Source organism: Bison bison, unplaced genomic scaffold, assembly GCF_000754665.1.
Source record: "Bison bison bison isolate TAMUID 2011002044 unplaced genomic scaffold, Bison_UMD1.0 scf7180017864371, whole genome shotgun sequence".
NCBI classification, from domain to species: Eukaryota; Metazoa; Chordata; class Mammalia; order Artiodactyla; family Bovidae; genus Bison; species Bison bison.
The window spans coordinates 15,901,156-15,925,493 of record NW_011494943.1 but is presented as its reverse complement, the minus strand read 5'-3'; the positions used below and the strand labels follow the sequence as shown (position 1 = coordinate 15,925,493).

Sequence of the window (24,338 nt, the reverse complement as noted above, 5' to 3'; positions counted from 1 at the left end):
GTCTGTGGGCCCTGGGTGTGTCCACAGAGGGGCCTGCGCTCCAGGTCTTCCAATTACTCTGTAATCTGATCACAACCTTAGCATGAAAGGTTCCCTTGGTATCTCTAATTTTCTTGAAGAGATTTCTAGTCGTTCCCATTCTGTTGTTTTCCTCTATTTCTTTGCATTGATCGCTGAGGAAGGCTTTCTTACCTCTTCTTGCTATTCTTTGGAACTAGGTAGCAAGAATCCACAGAAGAACTATACAAAAAAGATCTTCATGACCCAGATAACCATGATAGTGTGATCACTCACCTAGAGCCAGACATCCTGGAATGCAAAGTCAAGTGGGTCCTAGGAAGCATCACTATGAACAAAGCTAGTGGAGGTGATGGAATTCCAGTTGATCTATTTCAAATCCTAAAAGATGATGCTGTGAAAGTGCTGCATTCAATATGCCAGCAAATTTGGAAAACTCAGCCACAGGACTGGGAAAGTTCAATTTTCATTCGAATCCCAAAGAAAGGCAATGCCAAAGAATGTTCAAACTACTACACAATTGCATTCATCTCACACACTAGCAAAGTAACACTCAAAATTCTCTAAGCCAGGCTTCAACAGTGTGTGAACCATGAACTTCCAGATGTTCAAGCTGGATTTAGAAAAGGCAGAGGAACCAGAGACCAAATTGCCAACTTCTGTTGGATCATCAAAAAAGCAAGGGAGTTCCAGAAAAATGTCTACTTCTGCTTTATTGACTATGCCAAAGCCTTTGACTGTGTGGATCACAACAAACTGTGGAAAATTCTTAAGAGATGGAGATAGCAGACCACCTGACCTGCCTCTTGAGAAACCTGTATGCAGGTCAAGAAGCAGCAGTTAGAACTAGACATGGAACAACTGACTGGTTCCAAATAGGAAAAGGAGATTGTCAAGGCTGTATATTGTCACCCTGCTTATTTCGCTTATATGCAGAGTACATCGTGCGAAATGCCAGTCTGGATGAAGCACAAGCTGGAATCAAGATTGTTGGGAGAAATATCAGTAACCTCAGATATGCAGATGACACCACTCTGGTGGCAGAAAGCGAGGAAGAACTAAAGAACCTCTTAATGAAAGTGAAAGAGGAGAGTGAAAAAGTTGGTTTAAAACTCGTCATTCAGAAAACTAAGATCATGGCATCCAGTCCCATCACTTCATGGGAAATAGATGGGGAAACAGTGGAAACAGTGGTGGACTTTATTTTTTGGCTCTGAAGTCACTGCAGATGGTGACTGCAGCCATCAAATTAAAAGACGCTTGCTCTTTGGGAGAAAAGTTATGACCAACCTAGAAGCTTATTAAAAAGCAGAGACATTACTTTGTCAACAAAGGTCCGTCTAGTCAAAGCTATGGTTTTTCCTGTGGTCATGTATGAATGTGAGAGTTGGACTATGAAGAAAGCTGAGTGCTGAAGAATTGATGCTTTTGAACTGTGGTGTTGGAGAAGACTCTTGAGAGTCCCTTGGACTGCAAGGAGATCCAACCAGTCCATCCTAAAGGAGATCAGTCCTGAATATTCATTGGAAGGACTGATGCTAAAGCTGAAATTCCAATACTTTGGCCACCTGATGAGAAAAACTGACTCATTGGAAAAGACCCTGATGCTGGGAAAGACTGAAGGCAGGAGGAGAAGGGGAAGACAGAATAAGATGGTTGGATGTCATCACCGACTCAGTGGACATGAGTTTGAGTAAGCTCCAGGAGTTGGTGATGGACAGGGAAGCCTGGCGTGCTACAGTCTACTGGGTTGCAAGAGTCGGAGACAACTGAGTGATTGAACTGAACCGAACTGATCACAAAGAAAACCTCTGGTTCAGCCTGGTGAGTTACCTGGTGAAATGTTCAATTACACCAAGATGACCTCTTATAAAATACGAGTGAGTCCTGGGTCAACTTTGGGCTAGTCTGAGTTTCCTCTGTCCACGGAGAACTGCTTGTGTGTTTGTGTGTGTGTGTGTCAGCAGGAAAGAAAGATGCTTTCATCTGAAAAGCCGGCAGTCTGAAGCAATGGTGGGCTCATGTCCAGAGGTCAGCTCCAAAGATTCTGCTCAGTCATGAGTTCGTTTTTTTTTAACTTTTTAATTCTGTATCGGAATATAGCTGATTACCGTTGTGGTAATTTCAAGCGCACAGCAAAGGGACTCAGCCATATACACACTAGTATCCATTCTCCCGCAAGGGGCTTCCCAGGTGGCTCAGCAGTAAAGAATCTGCCTGCCAATGCAGGAGCTTTGGGTTTCATCCCCGGGTTGGGAAGATCCCCTGGAGAAGGGCATGGCAACCCACTCTAGTACTCTTGCCTGGCTAAGCCCATGGACAGAGGAGCCTGGTGGGCCACAGTCCTTCGGGTCACAAAGAGTCAGACACCACTGAGCACACAGAGCGGCAGCAGCACACTCTCCTCCAAACCTCCCTCCCATCCTGGCTGCCCCATAAAACCGAGCAGACTTCCCTGTGCTGAACGGTAGGAGAGAGCTTCTTATGTCTCTGTGTTCTTGCCCACCTGGGATAAAAGGAACCTACCGAGAGCTTTAAAGGTGCCACCCGTCCCTTGGTGGTGGGAGAGCCTGCTGAGCCAGGCTCTCTGTAGCTGGTTAGTCTGGTCATCAGCAGTGAGGTTATTTCCAGATGGCTGATGGCAGTTTCAATCTTCAGAGCCAGACTGGCCCTTGTTCACTGCCTGTCTTACCAAACCACCCTCCTCTGGATGATTTCAAGCCAGGCTGGGGATTGCTCACCACCCTGGTAACAGTACTCGCTTTCTTCTCTTGCTCAGGGGAGGAGTCCTGCTCCGGTTGCATCACTATGACTTCAACATGAGCATATTCCTAAAATGGTCTTGCGACTGTCAGTCTTCAAGCATTCATGGAGCGCTTAGCATGTGGTGGGCACTGGAAATGGAGTAACCACCAGGGCCTGCTCCTGAGTGACCCCCAGCCTGAGGAGACAGACACGTGTCCTAAGGTGTGCTTGAGCCTGGAGAGTAGTATTGGGACACAGTGAAGGAACGAAAACAAAACCACTGGACCCCCCAGTAGCTGCTCGGAAGCTCTTCCCAAAGGAAGTGCTTGCAGAGTTGAGGGTCAGGCCACCAATGGCCTTGAGGGCCATCAGGGCCATCAAACACTTTGCTAAGGTGTTTGAACTTGATCCTAAGACAATGGGGAACAACTAGAGAACTTTTAAAAAATATATTTATTTATTTGGCTGCACTGGGTCTTAGTAGCGGCACACGGGACCTTTAGTTGCGGCATGTAGGACCTAGTTCCTTGACCAGGGATGGAATCTGGGCCCCCTGCATTGGGAACTCAGAGTCTTAGCCACTGGCCCACCAGGGAAGTCCCCACTAAAGAACTTTTAATAGCAGAGCGACACAATCTAATTTGCTTTTAGAAGGATCATTCTTACTGCTGCCTAGGACACTGGCCAGAAGGGTTGAGGTGAAGGTGAAATGGCCAGGAAAATGGCTCCTACAGTAATCCAGGCAAAAAGAAAAAAGGAAGATAGAGCTGTGTAAACGGAGGCGCTGGTAGACAGATCTCAAGACAGAGGAAGGTAAGACTCTCCAGCTCTGGTGTCTGACAGCTGTCAAATGTGAGAAGGAGAGGGCGGAGGAGTCTGAGGATCTCCAGAATTCTCCTGGGCAGAAAGAAGTTCAGGCAAAACAAACTCAAGCGAAGATTCTCACAGGTGTGCACCCGGCAAACCGTGGGCTGCGCATTCCATCGCCCTGACGTCCACGTCGGGTTCGAGATGTGGGGCAGAGGTGTGTAGTCACTCAGGGGCACCTCGAGGGCGAGGAATCTGCGCTAGAGTCAAGGGGGCGGTGGAGACAACACCTGGCCAGGTGTTAGGGATGACTCACAGCCTCCCAGGGTGGGGCAGTTGGAACGTGTGTGTGTGTGTGTGTGTGTGTTGTGTGTGTGACCCACCTCAGCTACACACAGCCCCCAGGCAGGATGGGAGGCCCAGCCCATGGGGAGTCTGGCAACACACAAGAAGAAGTTAGAGAAAATCAAAAGAATGAGTCACAGAACACATATGCCATGTGCTAAGCTGGCTGCTTCCGTGACACCACCAAGGGTGTCGGTAGGTTGACACTGACAGATTAATGGGAGAACAAACAACTCCCTGAGAGCCGTTTGAAAGAGGAGAGGCTCAAGGTTTTCACAGGCAGGAGAGGCTGAAGAGAAAGGTAGTGAAAGGAGGCGTGCAAATATACCCAGGTCGGAGGAAAACCCAAATGCAAAGCAAGCCAGCTGACTCATCATCCAAGAGCGAACGTTTGCAAGGAGCTGTCATGGGCAAAGCGCTGTAGTTTGGATTACGCAGGGCTGATTTCTGGGAAACAAAACCCCTTCCTGGCCCATGAGATCTTGTCTTATCTTTTGGACTTACTGTAATCTGGAGCACTTTCCTAATGGTTCAGTGGTAAAGAACCTGCCTGCAATGCAGGAGACGCAGGTTTGAACCTTGGATTGGGAAGATCCCCTGGAGAAGGAAATGGGAACCCACTCCAGTGTTCTTGCCTGGAAGTCCCACAGACAGAGGAGCCGGGCAGGCTATAGTCCATGGGGTCAGACACAATTTAGCAACTAAACAACAACATAATCTGGAGCAGTGCTCTTCCACAGGATTTCTGCAACAGTGTTAATGTCCTGTATGGCAGCCCTGGACCACGAGTGGCTACTGAGCCTGGAACTGCATTTACAATTTTATTTTAATTAATTTATATAGCCTCACGTGGCTTATGTCCACTGTATTAAACAGCACAGTTTTATGTTTTTGCTTCCTTCATGTATGAACACACATTCTGACTTTTTAAGCCACTGCAGATTACTCGAAGAGGCTTTACTTTTCATTTCAACCTCTCAAGTTTGTATGGATGATCATGAACAAAACAATTAAAAATGTTTGTGTTGGGGAGCCGCCTCCACACTTGAGTTTCCCTTGCCTTCTGGAAGGTTCAGGTGATCTCGTGGAGGTAAACATCGTGCTGAGCCAGGCCTGGGGCAGAGCCAGCTGTTGCTGGAGTCAGGTTCACCGCCTCCTTCCAGTGTCACATTGGGTCCTTGTGGCGTGGGATCTAGACATCGGGCTGCTCAGTTGCTGATGCTGGGAGGAGGATAATCCTATTCCTGTTAGCAAGGGGTGCTCTTGAAAAACTGAGGGCTGGTCACCTTCTTTGCCAATCCTGTAAATATTGCGTGCGTCCTCAATCCTTGACATTTGTGCTTTTGGAAGTTCCCATCTGGCACGGATGCAGGGTCTTAGAAGATGAGAAGGGTCCACGATGACTTTCTCCATTGAAGGTTCCTGTCACCCAGTCAATTTCACCATTTTCTGTGGGGAGACTGGGGCTCCTGACCCTTCTCTGTGAAGTCTTGAGAGGCTTAGGGTTAATATCCTGGTGTCCCTGTCATCACAGCAGGCTCCTCTGGGCCATCAGTGTCCTGGGGACACTGTTTCCTGTTTATACTGAGAGACTGCTTTGCCTTTTATATTCTTTTTTTTTTTTTGTGGATCATTTAAAAAGTCTTTATTGAATTTGTTACAATATTGTTTCTGTTTTACGGCTTGGCTTTTTGGTGGCAAGAAATGTGGAATCTTAGCTCTGCTCCCAGGGACGGAACCTGCACCCCTTGCATGGAAGCACAGTCTTAGCCACTGGACCACCATGGAAGTCCCTGCTTTGCCCTTTAATCTACTAAATCATCCAAGGTCTCGTTGGTTCTGCGGAGCTGCTGTTTATTTCCCTGTTAAATTCTAATTTGATTAAACAGCTCAGAAGGTTGTAGGTAACTTTGCAAAGGGACTAAAATTAAGTTGCTACATTAGGTTGGCTTTTAGACATGTGGCCTGGGACCAGGCTGAGGGGAAAGAAGGCACTCCAGAAGCCTCAGGAGCTGCTCCTCCATACGTAAGTGTTGGAGCATCATTTGCAGAAATAGCTGGACACCAAGGCAATTTATAATGAATCTAATGTTCGTATGACACTTGAGAGGCTCACTCATTCTTACAGTGATCCCATGAGATAATAGCATAATAATAAGGATCTCCTTGATGGGAAATTGAAGTGCTTAGAAATAAAGTGCTTTGTCTGAATTTGCACTGTAATGAGGGGCAGAGCTGGCCCTCGATGGTAAGTGTTCTTTGTACTGTGTCACATCACTAACTTAAATGCATTTAGGAGAAGCCACTTTATTTATTTATTTTGGTAATTTTTAAAAATTGAAGTGTAGTTGATTTACAGTGTTGCATTAATTTCGGCTGCACAGCAAAGCGGTTCAGTTATACAGACGTTCTTTTTTTATATTCTTTTCCATTATGGTTTATCACAGTATATTGAATAGAGTTCACTGTTTTATACAGCAGGACCTTGTTGCTTATCCATTCTATTTATAATGGCTTACATCTGCTAACCCCGACCTCCCACTCCATCCCTCCCCCAAACCTCTTCCCGTTGGCAACCACAAGTCTGTTCTTTATGTACGTGAGTCTTTTTCTGTTTCATAGATAAATTCATTTGTGTCATATTTTAGATTTCACATATAAATGATATCATATGGTATTTGCCTTTCTCTTTCTGACTTTATTTAGTATAATAGTCTCTAATTGTATCCATATTGCTGCAAATGGCATTATTTTATTTTGTTAATGGCTGAGTAGTATTCCATCATATATATGTGCCACATCATTTTTATCCATTCATCTGTTGATGGATATTTAGGTTATTTCCATATCGTGGCTATTGTGAATAGTGCGGCTATGAGCACAGGTGTGCATGTGTATTTTTGAGTTTCAATTTTGTCTGGGTAAATGCCCAGGAGGGGGATTGCTGGATCATATGGTTATTCTATTTTTAGTTTTCTAGGGAACCTCCACAGTGTTTTCTATAGTGGCTACACCAACTTCCATTCCCACCAACAGTGCAGAAGGGGTCCCTTTTCTAGAAGGTGCTGCTTTAAAGACCAGCTCAGCACAGGCTTGCCGAAGATTGCTTTATCTTCGATTTAGACTGAGCACCAAGCCTCAGGAGTAAGGAGATTGGGCCATAAAGGAAGGGTTACCATGTTAGCTGCACATTTGGGGATCTGCCCACCCCCCAGGCAGGTGCTTGGAAATGATTTCTTGATACTGTAGCTATTCAGTTCAGTTTAGTTCAGTTGCTCAGTCGTGTCCGACTCTTTGCAACCCCATGAATCGCAGCACGCCAGGCCTCCCTGTCCGTCACCAACTCCCAGAGTTCACTCAAACTCAAGTCCTATAGCTATTACTTAATGGCAAATGCCTCACTTATTCCAGGCCCATCAGCATTGTGATGGCCTGAGACTGAGTTAAGGAATAAACGAGTAATGGAAATTGTAATACAAGTGTCAAAATGAGGTGGTGGCATGCCTTACCTCATGATTGTACAGTTGGAAAAATTCCCATGGATTAAGCCATCCACTCTCACACAACCCACTGAATCAGGGAATGAACTTTCCTTCTCCAATCTGAGGTGAAACCTCCCTTCGAGTTTGCAGCCATAGCCACCTTCACAAGGATATTACTCAGGGGAGTGTTCTCCTAAGGAAGAGGACTTGGATTGGGTTCACGCTATCTCATTGGACTGTATCTTTCTCCTGCCCCTTTCTTTGCTTTTTTCTCTTTTAAAAATATTTGTTACATTCTTTTTCTCTTTAAAAAATATTTGTTATATTCTAATTAAAAAATAATTTTATTTATTTATTTTTGGCTGTGCTGGGTCTTCATTGCTGCTCGGGCTTTTCTCCAGTTGCGGCGAGCGGGGGCCACTCTTCGTTGCAGTGCACGGGCTTCTCACTGAGGCGGCTTCTCTTCTTGCGGATAACAGGCTCTAGGCACGTGTACTTCTAGCTGCAGCTCCAGGGTCTCTAGAGCTCAGGCTCAATGGCTGTGGCGCACGGGCTTAGTTGCTTTGCGGCATGTGGAATCTTCCTGGATCAGGGATTGAACCCGCATCTCCTGCATTGGCAGGTGGATTCTTTACCACTGAGCCATCAGGGAAGCCAGCTTCATCTGTATTTACAGCCACTCCCCCTGGGCTTGCATGACCGCCTGAGCTCCGCCTCCTGTCAGATCAGCAGCGGCATTAGACTCTCATGGGAGCATGAACCCTACAGTGAAATGCACATGCGGGGATCTAGGTTATGTGGAGAAGGAAATGGCAACCCACTCCAGTATTCTTGCCTAGAGAATCCTGTGGACAGAGGAGCCTGGTGGGCTGCCATCTATGGGGTCGCACAGAGTTGGACACAACTGAAGCGACTTAGCAGCAGCAGCAGGAGGTTATACACTCCTGATCAGAATCTAATGCTTGATGGTTTGAGGTGGAGCTGAGGTGGTGATGCTAGCTACTGCTGTAAATACAGATTATTATTAGCAGAGAGGTTTGACTGCACAGAGACCATAGTAAATCCCACCGATTCTGCATTATGGTGAGTTGTATAATTATTTACTATACATCATAATGTAATAATAATAGAAATAAAGTACATAATAAACGTAATATGCCTGACTCATCCCCCCAAACCATCCCCTTCCCCTGAGTCCGTGGAAAAATTGTCTTCCACAAAACTGGTCGCTGGTGCCAGAAAGCTTGGGGACTGCTAACATAAGGGTTCTCTGGCTTCACTTGTACCAGGCAGAAGTCAAAAGATGGAGTGAGGAGTGATTAGCATTATAAGCACACAAGCCAGATGGCTGTTGAGAAGGATGCCTTGAGTTACATCTCCCCTCACCTTGCCCTGCCTGCACTTTTGATCCAGAGGCAACCCCCTCCAAGATCCTCCAAGGAATGTATGTAATACAGGGAGTGAAGCAGAGGTGAAATTCACTGTGGAAAACTCGAATTTTGTCACTTTTTTTTTTTAACCTTGTAAATCAACCCTTTAATTTTCCTTTAATTAAATACTACTTTGTAGGATAAAATGTTCCCACATTTATTGCCAATCCAATGTTTTGTGATGAATGATTTAGAGAATCTATCTTGGTACTTAGGTCCTTATGTGTGTGTGTGTTCAGTCATGTCCAACTCTTTGCGACCCCATGGACTGTAGTCTGCCAGGCTCCTCTGTCCGTGGAATTCTCCAGGCAAGGAATACTGGAGTGGGTTGCCATTTCCTTCTTCACATAAGTCCTTAGCTTATTAATAAATAGGGTTATGACTGCCCTCATTATTTATAATATGAATAAATTCAATAAAAATTGATATAACTTTATAGGTTTGTAAGAAATATTAATTGGGTTAACCACTATTATTTTTTCTGCTTTAAAAAAAATACTTTTTATTTTGTATTGGGGTATAGCCAATTAACAAATAATGTGATAGCTTCAGGTGAACAGCAAAGGGACTCAGTTATACATATATATGTATCCATTCCCTTACAAGTTCAGTTCAGTTCAGTTGTTCAGTCGTGTCCAACTCTTTGTGACTCCATGAACCACACCACGCCAGACCTCCCTGTCCATCACCAACTCCCGGAGTCCACCCAAACCCATGTCCATCGAGTTGGTGATGCCATCTAACCATCTCATCCTCTGTCATGCCCTTCTCCTCCCACCTTCAATCTTTCCCAGTATCAGGGTCTTTTCAAATGAGTCAGCTCTTTGCATCAGGTGGCCAAAGTTGGAGTTTCAGCTTCAACATCAGTCCTTCCATGAACACTCAGGACTGATCTCCTTTAGGATGGACTGGTTGGATCTCCTCACAGTCCAAGGGACTCTCAAGAGTCTTCTTCATCACCACAGTTCAAAAGCATCAATTCTCCGGTGCTCAGCTTTCTTTATGGTCCAACTCTCACATCCATACATGACCACTGGAAAAACCATAGCCTTGACTAGACGGACCTTTGTTGGCAAAGTAATGTCTCTGCTTTTGAATATGCTGTCTAGGTTGGTCATAACTTTCCTTCCAAGGAGTAAACATCTTTTAATTTCATGGCTGCAGTCACCATCTGCAGTGATTTTGGAGCCCAGAAAAATAGTCAGCCACTATTTCCACTGTTTCCCCATCTATTTCCCATGAAGTGATGGGACCAGATGCCATGATCTTCGTTTTCTGAATGTTGAGCTTTAAGCCAACATTTTCACTCTCCTCTTTCACTTTCATCAAGAGGCTCTTTAGTTCTTCACTTTCTACCATAACGGTGGTGTCATCTGCATATCTGAGGTTATTGATATTTCTCCCGGCAATCTTGATTCCAGCTTGTGCTTCCTTCAGCCCAGCGTATCTCATGATGTACTCTGCACATAAGTTAAATAAGTAGGGTGACAATATACAGCCTTGACGTACTCCTTTTCCTATTTGGAACCAGTCTGTTGTTCCATGTCCAGTTCTAAACTCCCCTCCTATTCAGGTGCCACATAAAGTTGAGCAGAGTTCCATGTGCTTTACAGTAGGTCCTTGTTGATTATCCATTTTACATGTAGCAGTGTTTTGTCGCTCTTCCTGATAGAGAAGGTGCAGCCTGGAAGGCACTTGTACGACAGTGAAAATTGAAAATGTCAGTTGCGTCTGACTCTTGGCAACCCCATGGACTGTAGCCCATCAGGCTCCTCTGTCTATGAAATTCTCCAAGCAAGAATACTGCAGTGGGTAACCATTGCCTTCTCCAGGAGATCTTCCCAACCCAGGGATAGAACCTGGGTCTCCTGAAATGCAGACAGATTCTTTACTGTCTGAGCCATCAGGGCAGCCCTGGCACTTGTACAATCAATACCCAAGCCCTTGGGACAGCATCATCTGGAAAAAATCGGGAGTATTCAGTCATGTTTTGAGTTCTCTGGCATACCGAGGTGCCGTGACACAAAGCCAACATGAAAAATCCTGTCCTTGGGCTTTAGAAATTGCCAGTTTTATGCATTTCACCACATATTTTTGTCTTTATTTCATAATTACTTTTATATGTACAACTGTGTCCTTTTTTAGATGTGGTCTGAGTGTTTTGCAATGCTGTCTTAAAGCAGCAGTCCCCAATCTTTTTGGCACCAGGGACCAGTTTCGTGGAAGACAATTTTCCCACAAATCGGGGGTGGGGGGATGGTTTCAGGACGATTCAAGCACATTACACTTATTGTGCACTGATTTCTATTATTATTACATCAGCTCCACCTCAGATCATTAGGGATTAGATCCCGGAGGTTGGGGATGCCTGCCTCAAAGAATGAGTAATTTTTACAGCATGAAACTTCAAGTCCTAGAATATCCCAAATGCATGTGTTGCCGTGCAAAATGGCCAAGACTCTGCACGTGAGACTTTGCATGAAAATAGAAGAAGAACCCAGCTGCCTATTTGTTTAGTAATTCCAGTCTAGGAAGATTGCTACATGCTACTGTTTGAAATTACGTTACTTTTTTTTCTTTTTTCATCTGTCCTTGATTTTTGTTTCTAAGTGCAAAACTGGGAGAATTTATCTTAATGCTAAAAATGTGTTGGTCTAGCCAAACTAGATTTAAGTTTTGGATTAATCTCACTCCATAAGTTTAACCAGCACCAGGCATTTTATTTGGTCCTTGACTAACAGGAAAAGATGGTCTTCCCTGGTGGCTCAAGTGGAAATGAATGTGCCCGCCAATGAAGATGTGGGTTTGATCCCAGGTCGGGAAGATCCCCTGGAGTAGGAAATGGCAACCCACACCAGCATTCTTGCCTGGGAAATCCCTTGGACAGAGGAGCATGATGGGCTACCATCCATGGGGTCACAAAAGAGTCAGACACAACTTAATGACTAAACAATAACAACCAGCAGGAAAAGATGCAGGCGGCGTGTTCTTCTCAGAGCTGCCAATATTGTGAGGTAGTTTCTTTCACCTTCGGGCTTCAGGTGGAATGTTTTATTGTGCAATTTTATGTTCCTTAATAGGGAGTATAGGTCTCTCCCAGGGATATATCCATAATCATCAATCACTGATGTTTTTAAGGTGTCCTTTGAACATTAAATAACTGCTATGTGAATGTCCTAGATTAGAGAAGAAATCCCAACAAGAACTTGATTGATATCAGGTATCCAGGATCTATCTCAGGGATCCACACTACTGATAGAAAAGAGAGTCCATCCTCCAGAGTATATTTTAGGCATAAAATATTAAATAAGAATTCATAAAAGGCATATACTCATCTTAAATCAATTCTCCATACTAACAACCGGTATTGAATGCAGCCTGCGGTATTCAGTGCTTACATAGGATAAGTAAAACCTTACACAGATAAGATCTTAAACATGAAATATGATCATACAGCTCAGTGGTTCAGAGCCACCCTCTCAGGGGTCAGACTGCCTGGAAAGGAATCTGTGTGTGTGTGTGTGTGTGTGTGTGTTAGTTGCTCAGTTGTGTCTGACTCTCTGTGACCCCATAGACTAGCTCATCAGGCTCTTCTGTCCATGGAATTCTCCAGGCATAGATAGTGGAGTGGGTTGCCATTTCCTTTTCCAGGGGAAGAAGGATCTTTCTGACCTGAAGATCTGGGGGATCTTCCTGACTCAGGGGTCAAACCCGGGTCTCCTGCATTGCAGGTGGATTCTTTACTGTTTGAGCCACCAGGGCATACTGGCTGTGAAATCTTAGGTAAACTTCCTTAATTTTTCTAAGGCTCAGTTTTCTCATCTATAAAATGAGGCTATAACCTGCAAAGAGATTTATGAGAATTCAATAAATGAATAGGTAAAAGCGCCTCGCATGGTACTGGAACATTGTAATCACTCAAGTGATGGTAACTATTACTACTGTTGTTATCATTTTCATGTTGCTGTTATGTTGGAGTGGTCTAGAGGCTAAGTCGTGTCCGACTCTTTGCAACCCCGTGGCTGTAGCCCACCAGGCTCCTCTGTCTATGTGATTTTCCAGGCAAGAATACTGGAGTGGGTTGCCATTTCCTTCCCCAGGGGATCTTCCCCACCCAGGGATTGGACCTGGGTCTCCTGCTTTGCGGGCAGATTCCTGATCTTATTTTATTTATTTATATTTATTTTTGGCTGCACCGGGTCTTTGTCGCAGTACGCAGGCTTCTCACTGCGGTGGCTTCTCTTGTGGCCGTAAGCTCTGGGTGCTCAGGCTTCAGGAGTTGCAGCACGAAGGCTGGGGGTTCTGGCACGCAGGTTTTGTTGCCCCGAGGCATGTGGAGTCTTCCCACACCAGGGATCGAACCCGTATCCCCTGCTTTGGCAAGTGGATTCTTTACCACTGGACCACCAGGAAAGTTCCTATATTGGTCTCATTATTTATTAGCATCATCCAGACAAAAATACTTGAACAATTTCTAGTTATTACATGATGCAATTATTACTGCATTATACTCTATTTGAAATAAAATCTATACTAAGCAATGCAATGGGTAAGATCATAAGCCTGCATATATATGTCTCTATATAGACAGATCAAGTAGGCATAGATACAGGTATATAGATATAGTATGATACTGCACTTTAGAAGGCCCAGTGCTTCCAACTCTTAAACAGTCGCAGCATTTCTGATTTGGATGATACCTCTCCAATGGACCCTTTATGTATAGGAAAGAAGAGTGAGACTCAACAGGGTAAAGAGGGAGGGTCACACAGCAGAGGAGGAGCAGGCATGGTGGGGCTGGTAGCCAGGATGAGAGTTTCTCCCGCTGTCTCTCCCCGCCCTGCCCTTTGAAATTCTTAAACATCATGCACACAGACACACATACACACACACACACACCCTCTGCAGCAAAAAAAGTGTCTCCCAGAGTTCGAAGTACCTGTTTGGAAGACGACCCGCTTGAAAACCGGGATCTCTCAAAATTTGTCTCTTGCCCCCAAAATTGATCTCGTTTCTTCTCATTTGGGTCTCTTTTGTATTCCTGTCGTCTTAGACAAGCCTGCAGAATAACAACAAAAATGTTTCTTTGGCTTAGGTCTACAACTGGCTCTGATAACCTTATGCTTGGAATTCCTATTATGAGGAACATGCAATACAGACGTCCATATCTAAGTGTTCACCAATACCTCTTATCAGGTGTAAAGATACCCAGGCATCATTTCCTCCTCTCTTTGCCCCAAATGCCAGGTCAAGAATATTAGCTGCTGCCTTAACAAATTCAAACAACAGAGGCATTTTGTTAAGTACTTACCCCAAAGCTGCCTTTTAGAGCTGCCTTCTAGCTCTTTCTAGTACACTGTATTTACTTCTCTTTCTGTTCTCAGCCTCCCTTTTTTAAAAAAACTGAAGTATGGTTAATTTACAACGGTGTGTTAGTTTCAGGTATACAGCAAAGTGATTCAGGTATACACACACACACACACACACGCACACACATATTCTTTAGATTCTTTTCCATTATAGGTTATTACAAGATATTGAATATGGTTCCCTGTGCTATACAACAGGTACTTGTTGTTTATTTTACATATAGTAGTGTGTATCTGTTGAAGAAGGCAATGGCACCCCACTCCAGTACTCTTGCCTAGAAAATCCCACGGACGGAGGAGCCTGGTAGGCTGAAGTCCATGGGGTCACTAAGAGTCGGACACGGCTGAGCGACTTCACTTTCACTCTTCACTTTCATGCACTGGAGAAGGAAATGGCAACCCGCTCCAGTGTTCTTGCCTGGAGAATCCCAGGGACAGGGGAGCGTGGTGAGCTGCCGTCTATGGGGTCGCACAGAGTCGGACACGACTGAAGCGACTTAGCAGCAGTAGCAGCAGCAGTGTGTATCTGTTAATCCCCAAACTCCTAATTTATCCCTCCCCTCGTTCTTATTCTCTTCATTCTCCTCATGCTCACCTCCATTGCTCTATATCCCCTTGGGTCAGATTCCAAGTTACAGGGTAAGAATTCTGTAGATTTCCAGCTACAGGATAAGAATTTTCACACATGAGAACTTTAGCACATCGCTGTTCCTTCCGCTTGGAATACCTTTCGCAGCACGCTCTCTTGGCAAACCCTGCTTATCTGCTAAGAACCAGCTCACAGGGCATCTCATCCCTGTAGTTTCTACCCTGACTCAGGGTATATTCTTCCCCAGCCCTATTAATTGCTCCTGTATACATACATGACTTGAATTATGCAACTTTTCCACTATTGTATTTAGTTGTTTTATTTTTTGAGCCTGTTTCTACTGCTGATCAGCAAGAAATCCTGAGGGTAAAGACCATGTCTTTTGAATCCTCCAGCATCTAGCACTTAATGTTAGCTAAATTTCCTTTTTGTTTTGGAGGGAACTATCTATTCCCAAATGCAAAAATAAATAAAACAACCAAAGAATTGTTCCATTTTTAAAAACAAAATTTAGTACCAAGATATTTCTCTTCCAGTATTAGGACTGAACAAAACCCAAGGCCATTGTGTTCTATGGGCATGTCAATGGATTTTTTGTGTTTTTTTGAGGTATAGTTGATGTACAATGCTGTGTTAGTTTCAGTGTACAACAGAGTAATTCAGATATATGAATCACTTTTTTCAGATTCTTTTCCCATACAGGTTATTACAAAATCCTGAGTATAGTTCCCTGTATATAGTAGGTACTTGTTGATTATCTATTTTATATGTAGTAGTGTGTATATCAGAGAAGGCAATACTCCACTCCAGTACTCTTGCCTGGAAAATCCCATGGACGGAGGAGCCTAGTAGGCTGCAGTCCATGGGGTCGCTAAGAGTCGGACATGACTGAGCGACTTCACTTTCACTTTTCACTTTCATGCACTGGAGAAGGAAATGGCAACCCACTCCAGCGTTCTTGCCTGGAGAATCCCAGAGACGGCGGAGCCTGGTGGACTGCCATCTATGGGATCACACAGAGTTGGACACGACTGAAGTGACTTATTAGCAGCAGCAGTGTGTATATATTAATTCCAACTCCTAATTTATCCCTCCCTCACTTCCCCTTTGGTAGCCATAAATTTGCTTTCTATGTCTGTGGGTCTACTTCTGTTATGTATATAAGTTCATTTGTGTCTTTTTTTTTTTTAAGATTCTACACATGAGCGATGTTCATAAGATATTTATCTTTATCTGGCTTTTCAATTTTTATTTATTTTTGCGTAGTGCTTTTGGTGTATCTAAGGCCACTTTTCATAACCCAAGGTAACAAAGGCTTTCTCCTATTTTTTTCCTAAAAGTTTTATAGTTTTACATACAGATCTATAATCTGTTTGGAATTAACTTTATATATGACATGAAGGGCTTCCCTAGTGGCTCAGTTGGTAAAGAATCTGCTTTCAGCCCAGGAGACTGGGTTTAATCCCTGGGTCTGGAAGATCCCCTGGACAATAAAATGGCAACCCACTCCAGTATTCTTGCCTGGAAAATCCTATGGACAGAGGAACCTGGCGGGCTACAGTCTGTGGGGTTGCAAGAGTGAGACAAAATTTAGTGCTAAACCACCACCATGATGTGAAATATGCATGCTAAGTGACTTCAGTCATGTCTGACTCTTTTCAATCCTATGGACTGTAGCCCACTAGGCTTCTCTATCCATGGGATTCTCCAGGCAAGAATACTAGAGTGGGTTGCCGTGCCCTTCTCCAGGGGACCTTCTGCAACTCAGGGATGGAACCTGCATCTCCTGCATTGGCAGGTGGGTTCTTTACCAGTAGTGCCACCTGGGAAGCCCTATATGAAGTATGGACCCCGATTTATTTCTCTTCTCTTCTCATCTCTTCCTCCTTCCCTTCCTCCCTTTGTATATGGTTTCCCTTCCAATTGTTTCATCATCACTTTTTAAAAATAATTTTACTTATTTATTTTTGGTTGTGCTGGGTCTTGGTTGCTGTGCTGGCTTTCTCTAGTTGCAGCGAGCGGGGACACTCTCTAGTTGTGGTGTGCAGGCTTCTCATTGCAGTGGCTTCTATTGTTGCAGAGCATGGGCTCCAGGGCTCGAGGGTTCCTGGGCTCTGGAGCACAGGCTCAACAGTTGTGGTGTACTGTTTTAGCTGCTCCATGGCATGTGGCATCTTCCCTGATCAGGGATCAAACCCATGTCCCCTGTACTGGCAGGTGGATTCTTTACCATTGAGCTGCCAGGGAAGCCCTCAACTGACATTTTAAATACTGCAAAATAGCGAAACTTCTTACAGAATTTCTATAGGTCCAATAACTGAACTCACCTTTGTCCTGCCAGAGCCAAATTATCCACTGCTATAGTAAAGAAATGCAGCATAAAGACAATCTTATTTCTAAATGAGGCTTGACATCTCCCTTTTCCTGCCTGGGTAAAGAGGAAAGATTCCTTCCACATCTTTTTCCCTCTGTTAGAAAATGCATCTCCTTCCTTGAAGGACTTGCCAGAATTTCATGGCCAAGGGGAAAGCCAGTATTCTGCCACAAGGTTAAGAGTAGAAATGACCTGATATTAACAAAACATTTACCACTTGGACTTGGGAACAGAGAATCAGTTACACCGTGCTTCACAACTGATTGGCAGGTGAAGCACTGGTTTCAGAGTTCATCTACAGCGGCCAGGTGGCACCTGCAGCAAGGTGAATCCTGGATACTTATGAGAAAGGTATCATTTTACCCCGCCTTGCTTGGAAAGGGAGAACACTCCAAAATGGAGGAATTTTTCCCCTTGTTTTTGTTCAATCTCCAAGTTGTGTCCAACTGTTTGCGACCCCATGAACTACAGCACGCCAGGCTTCCCTGTCCTTCACTATCTCTAAGAGTATGCTCAAACTCTTGTCCATTGAGTTGGTGATACCATCCAAACATCTCATCCTCTGTCTCCCCTTCTCCTCCTGCCCTCAATCTTTCCCAGCATCAAGGTCTCTTCCAGTGAGTTGGCTCTTTGCATCATGTGGCCAAAATATTGGAGCTTCAGCATCAGTTCTTTTCAGTGAATATTCAGAGTTGATTTCCTTTTGGATTGACTGATTTGATCCCCTTGTTGTCCAAGGGACTCTCAAGAGTCTTCTCCAGCACCATAGTTCAAAAGCATCAACTCTTCAGCACTCAGCCTTCTTTACGGTCCAACTCTCACATCTGTACATGACTACTGGAAAAACCATAGCTTTGACTATTTGGACCTTTGTTGGCAAAGTGATGTCTCTGCTTTTTAATACACTGTCTAGGTTTGTCATAGCTTTTCTTCCAAGGAGCAAGCATCTTTTAATTTTGTGGATGCAGGCACCATCTGCAGTGATTTTGGAGCCCAAGAATATAAAATCTGTCACTGTTTCCACTATTTCCCCATCTATTTGCCATGAAGTGATGGGACTGGGTGCCATGATCTTAGTTTTCTGAATGTTGTGTTTGAAGCCAGATTTTTCACTTTCCTCTTTCACCCTCATCAAAAGACTCTTTAGTTCCTCTTTACTTTCTGCCATTAGAATGGTATTTTCTGCTTATCTGAGGTTGTTGATATTTCTCTCAGCAATCTTGATTTCAGCCCTTGGTTTGTTATTTTCAAAAATGATGCCATATATTCAATAAATAGCTAAGCCTTTTAAATAATTCTGAACAGTGTTTGTTTTAATAAATAATTTAAATAAGAACACCACCACCCCCAATACTGAATAGTAACTATAATAAGTTAAACAGACACCAAATGATAGAATAAACCAAGCTAAAACTAAAAAGAGTCAGCTGGAGAGGTCAGTAAAGTCCAACTAAATATGGGCCTCTTTTTCCCTATTTCTTTACGATGAGTGGTGGAGCGCCTGTGGGGGCAGGGGAGCCCCAGCCTGTAGTATTGTTTCCTGGAGCCTCAGAGGTCTCTGTTAGCCTAAAGGCTGGGGAAGGAAATGCTGATGGGCTGAAAGTGGAGGAGCCCATATTAGCAACTGCATGCAGGACCGAGGCAGATTTTGTGGGATGAACAGAATTCTTGTGGGCTGAGTGTTTTTTGAAACTTCTCTCCAAGAATGCCTGCGACTTAAACATTTCTTTACTAAAAGGGGAGGAGGAATAGAATGATTTGCAATGTTGAGAAAAAAATGTCTTTCCCCTCTAGTTCTCCCCCTCCCTCCACCTTCTCTCATAGAGGAGCAGAAGAAACCAGTGGCAAGGTAGGTACTTTCTAATTTTAATCTTGAAACAGCCAAGCAATCTTTCCATGTAAATCAAACACTAGTCCTCTCCAAGTTACAGTTTTGCTAAGAAGGGGACATGGGGACAGAGCTAAGTTTGGACTTCCAGTCCTAGAAACAGCAAGAATCTGGCCATACCCCCCAGCCCTACCCAGGGACCAGTTTTCTTGTTATTTGTACATGTGAATGATCTTTTGTTGTTGTTTTCTGATGTTGATGCGGTTTCTGCTTGGAGGGTCCTGAAGGGATAGGGGCTGAGGAGTGTGAAATCCCCAGGATGGGGAGAAGGAAAAGATTTGTAATTCATCGTCACCAGGGGCTCCCCTTATCCTGGGACTTTATTTCTCTTTCAGTTTCATGTGTCTGGAGCTAGAGTGCTATAAATAAGTTTCTGTTCTTGTGGCAAGAACTGGCTGAGTCTTGAAGTGGAGGCTCCAGGTAACGCCTTGTTTCTTCTTTCTGGGGAGAATCTGGGGAGAATCGGGGCTTCTTCCTTCGCTCCTCTTTGGTGTCGCACCCGCTGGACCCCCAAACCCATCCTTCTGACTGTAACACGTGCTCAGGTTGCCTTCTGTGCAGAAGGTACCACTGTGGGGCTGGAAAACAAACGTGCCTGTGTGCCTGTGGGGGACGATGTGGGCTTTGTGATTCACTGTAACTCAGTATTGGTAAACACAACGGGACCCAGCTCTGCCACTTTCTAGCACTGTGACCTTGGGCAAGCTCCATAGATTCTTGCTTCTCTCATCTTTGGGATGGAGGTGTCTCTGTGCTGCAAGACTGCAGGGAGAGCCTGAGGGACTGTTGGTAAGATGCTTAGCAAGCAGAGTGATTGGCTTGCTGTAGCATTCAGTAAAACTTAGCATCATCACCATCTACCACCACCACCACCATCATCGTCACCACTACCATCTTCATTGTAGTCTTAATCAACTTCTAATTGTTTCCAATCCCACATCTGGGTGTACTCCTTTTTTCTAAAGTCTGCTCTTGCCAAATAATGTGACTCCAATCTTGGCTGTGGAAGAAGAAAGACTCTTCTTGCAGACCTGACGTTCATCCTTGTTTATCTGCCCCAGAAGTAGGGGTCTGCTTGCTAAGCCCGCCTATCCCCTCAGCAGCCAACTGAGGAGCTCCCACTCCCAGTCATGCAGGCTACCTCTGTAAACCACTTGCTTCAGAATTACAGCTTTCTGAACCCACAGGGATGCTCAAAGTTTCTTTTGTCCCTTTTATTACCAGCCCCACTCTTCTAGTCATCATCTGGGCTCCTGGTACCTTAAGAAGCCACACACCCCAGGAACTCTTCCAGCTTCACGGTTCTGGTCTAAAAAGCCTTGTAATGATGACCCAACTCTACATCTTCATCAGCAAGGTTATTGTTACTCAAACCCCACAAGCATTTTGAGAAGCGGGACTTACTTCGGCCTTCAGTTGCTTTTAATTGTTCTTATGATCCATCACGGGCTACCCTGGTGGCTCAGTGGTAGAAAATCTGCCTGCCAATGCAGGAGACTCCGGTTTGATCCCTGGGTTGGGAAGATGCCCTGGAGAAGGGGATGGCTACCCACTTCAGTATTCTTGCCTGGAGAATCCCATGGCCAGAGGAGTCTGGTGGGCTATAGTCCATGGGGTCACAGAGTCAGACACAACTGAGTGACTCCATAACAACAATGATCCAACATGCCTAACTCAGAGTTTGGGCTTTTAATTATCACTGGGGACATTATCAAAGTTCATCAGTTTTAAGAGGTTGAGAAATCAAAGGTATAAAAAACAGTTTGATATGCTATTCCCCTCCAGTGAGTTTTTTGTTTGTTCTATGAAGAGTAGAGGAATGCACATGTCACATATCCCTCCCCGTGACTCCTGCAGGAGAAAAAGTTGAATTATCTCTGTTCCCTCAACCCCCCGAGTGGGTAGTCCCCAGACTCGTGCCACCTGGTGCAGTGACCCATCACATCCTTAAACAAGTTTATATCATCATATTAGGTTTTGATCTGTACTTGAAAGAATCCGAATGAAAAATAAGCAACATGAAGTGAAACCCATTTGAACACATTTGATAGAGTCTAGAAAATCATCCTGAAATGCCAGGTGTAATCTTTCTTTTTAGCTTTCAGTGGATGTTAACGGCTAAATTTTGCCACAAGCTACATAAACACATTTGACCAAAAGAAGGGGAAATAAAAAGCTAAACAGCATGAACACCCTTGAAGAAACAGAGCCAAATTCTGAGATGGTATATAATTACGTACTAGCTACCAGATTCTGAAATAGCATGTAATATGCCAAATAGATGTTTATTTCCTCTTGGTTTTTCAAAAGTGTCCCACCCAACCACTGAGAGGCACAGCATCAGAATAACTCAGGGTGGGTTTACCCTTCCTCTCCTGCTGCTAGCAGACAGACCTGTAAAGGCACTGCTAATTTGGTGCATACCAGCCTGAAGAGTATTTTAGGCAGTTGCAAGAATAGTGTGTATAGCAGGTTTCTAAGGGTTCAATTTGAGCCAGTTCATTAAAGGCAAGTCCAGCACAGGAAGGCGTATGTGGCAAAGGTCTATGATTTGGGAGTCACATCTGGTTATTAGGCCTTACACTATTGTACACCCTGAAATGGGGAGTCCCTTGCACATCACTGGGGTCCGAGTAAAAGCTGGGGTTTCCACAAGTAACTGGCCAAGCTCACTGATGCCCCAGGGTTTCAGTATCTACCCAGTGCAAAGTCTATCTTAGTAAATTATCTAAATACAAACAGGTTGTATATGGACCAAGTTATTGAGGGGGTCATTAAACTCATGCAACTGATTTTTTTTTTTCCATGTGGACCATTTTTAAAGTCTTTATTGAATTTGTTACAGTATTGCTTCTGTTTTATGTTGTGTGTGTGTGTGTGTGTTTTTGAGTTTTTTTTTTTTTTTTTGGCCTGCAAGGCATGTAGGATCTTAGCTCCTCGACCAAGAATTGAATCCGCAGCCCCTCTGTTGGAAGGCGAAGTCTTGACCACTGGACCACCAGGGAAGTCCCATGCAACTGATTCTTAAATCCCTACTTTAAATCTTTTCTGGAAGAAGGCGAGGGACAGAGTCAATAATATAACTCATCACTATTCCCATCAAAGTAGTTTCTGTGGGTTGCTATATACTTAATTCGACAATCCTCAGAACATATTAAGGACAATCAAATTTATTTTTGTAGACCTTGTGGTGAGTGATTTTGAAAATGCTCAGTGAAGGTGGATTTGACTTTGAAGATTAGTTACAAGTCAGCTGGACCTGTGTCTGATAAACATCGTTGGTGGTCAAGTTCGCTAATGCTGGCTTTCATCAATGACAAGGCATTCAATTCAACATAGGAAAGTGACTCTGTCCTTCCCTGAAGAAGTTGTGGTCCAGTTTGATAGAAAGACATACAAAAGACAATTCCAATACAATTTCATCAACAATGAAAAAGAGGTATGAAAAGGGTGCTTTGGTATTGGAGTGATAGAAATGTTCTAAAACCAGATGATGGTGATGATAGCAAACTGGGTAAATTTAAACTTAAAACAGGTGAATTTTATGATATGTAAATTACACTTAAATAAGGTTTTGCTTTGTTTTGAAGAGGGTGCTATGGGAATAGAGAGGGTCCCATGGGAATACAGAGGGTCCCTCTAGTTCTAAGTTAAAACTATGGTCTTCACCACTCTTGCTGAGAGAATAAGGACCAGGGAGGGGAGGTTAGAGAAGTGGTGGAGGATTGGGCTGTTCTTGCTGTGGTTCTTGGGTTTGGGACCTGCCTCTGTGTGAGGGGAAAACGATGGAATTGCATACTCAGTTCTCATTTTCCATAAATTTCAATCTGGAAGGTGGCAAGGCTGCAGGCAGGGAGACCGGATATGAGGATATTTTAATAAACTTGGAGATAAACCATGGAGGTTGGAACCGGGGCAATGGCCACAGGATGAGAAGGGAGGCACAAGTTCATGAGCTTTTAGGTAAACTCAGCAGGACTTGGTAACTGGCAGGGGTGGGGGTTGGGGGATTGTGCGTGGTGACAAAGAGAAAGGAGTCAGGGAAGGCTTGGGCCACCATCTTCAGAGAGGGGGTGCACAAGAGGATGATCGGGGATGGACCATGCAGAATCCACCATGGACGTGCTGAATTCAGTGTGCCTTTCCAACTCCTAGATGGAACCATCCAGCAAGCAGGTGTGTATGGGATTCTGACACTTTGAGAAGACTCAGGATTACAGATCATGAGTGTCTGACTCTTTTTGCAACCCCATGGACTGTAGCCCTCCAGGCTCCTCTGTCCATGGGATTTCCCAGGCAAGAATTCTGGAGTGGGTTGCCATTTCCTTCTCTAGGAGGATTTCCCGACCCAGGGATTGACCCCATGTCTCCTCCATTAGCAGGCATGTTCTTTACCACTGAGCCACCTGGGAAGCCCCATCAGTGTATGAGTGGTAGTTAAACACATAGGAAGGGTTGAGATGGGCCATAGAAACTGTGAATTAGGAGAAAACTGGGCTGATGGAAACCTAGGGGAATTAACACGTGATGGGTAGAGCGAGGAATGTGAGTGAAACAGGAGGAAAACCAGGAGAACGTGATGTCAGGAAGCCAGAGAAGTAATGTTTCAAGAAAGAAAGAGTAATGGCCCCAAATGCAGATAAAGCTTCAGAAAACAAACAGTTAAAAGTTATCTTAGGAGACTAACAGGCCAGTAGGTAATGGGATGCACTCGAGGGAGCAGGGAGTGGAGACAAAAGTCTAGCTGACTGTTTGGGGACATATGGAGACTAGAAAGTGCCGGGGTTGCGGCTAGAAAAGGACTCATGGTCCACAGACAGCTTTGTTCTTTTGTTCTCAGTGTGAGAGAGTTGAACATGTTTGTGGGCTGAGACAGTAAGAAGGAAGGAATTCCAAGGATGCAGATGAGAGGTCCACGGATGGAGAGGGGCTGGGAACACAGGGGCGTGGACCAAGCTCTCAGGTCCGGCCCCAGCAGTGAGAGTGTCCTTCTCCCCTTGAGCCTTGAGGGCTAGACAGGCATGCATCCCGGAATGGAAGGGGAAGAGCTGAGTGGGGTCCCACCTGTCGGCCTCAAGTTCTTTGGTTTCGTGTGTGTGCAAAACAGGGAGAGATGGTCCTTGTTGAAAGTACAGGAATGGGAGGTTTGAAAAAAATAAAGTTTAAACCGTGATAATGGAGGGAACTGATGGACAGAGAAAATATTGGAGTTATCCTTCATCCCTCTTTCCCTCACTCTTCCTCCCTATCAGCAAGATGTCTGTGCGGCTTCTGTTGATATTTCCTGGGTC

General features: G+C 44.5%; 1 protein-coding gene across 1 annotated transcript in view; it reads right to left on the bottom strand.

Moving 5' to 3' along the window:
* MARCH10 (membrane-associated ring finger (C3HC4) 10, E3 ubiquitin protein ligase) overlaps window positions 1-24,338 on the bottom strand; it is a 92,023-nt gene that overhangs the window by 64,570 nt on the left and 3,115 nt on the right. Inside the window, exon 2 of the mRNA XM_010856461.1 lies at window positions 13,767-13,886. Coding sequence (XP_010854763.1) covers window positions 13,767-13,886 — 120 coding nt within the window. The remainder of the gene's footprint in view (window positions 1-13,766; window positions 13,887-24,338) is intronic.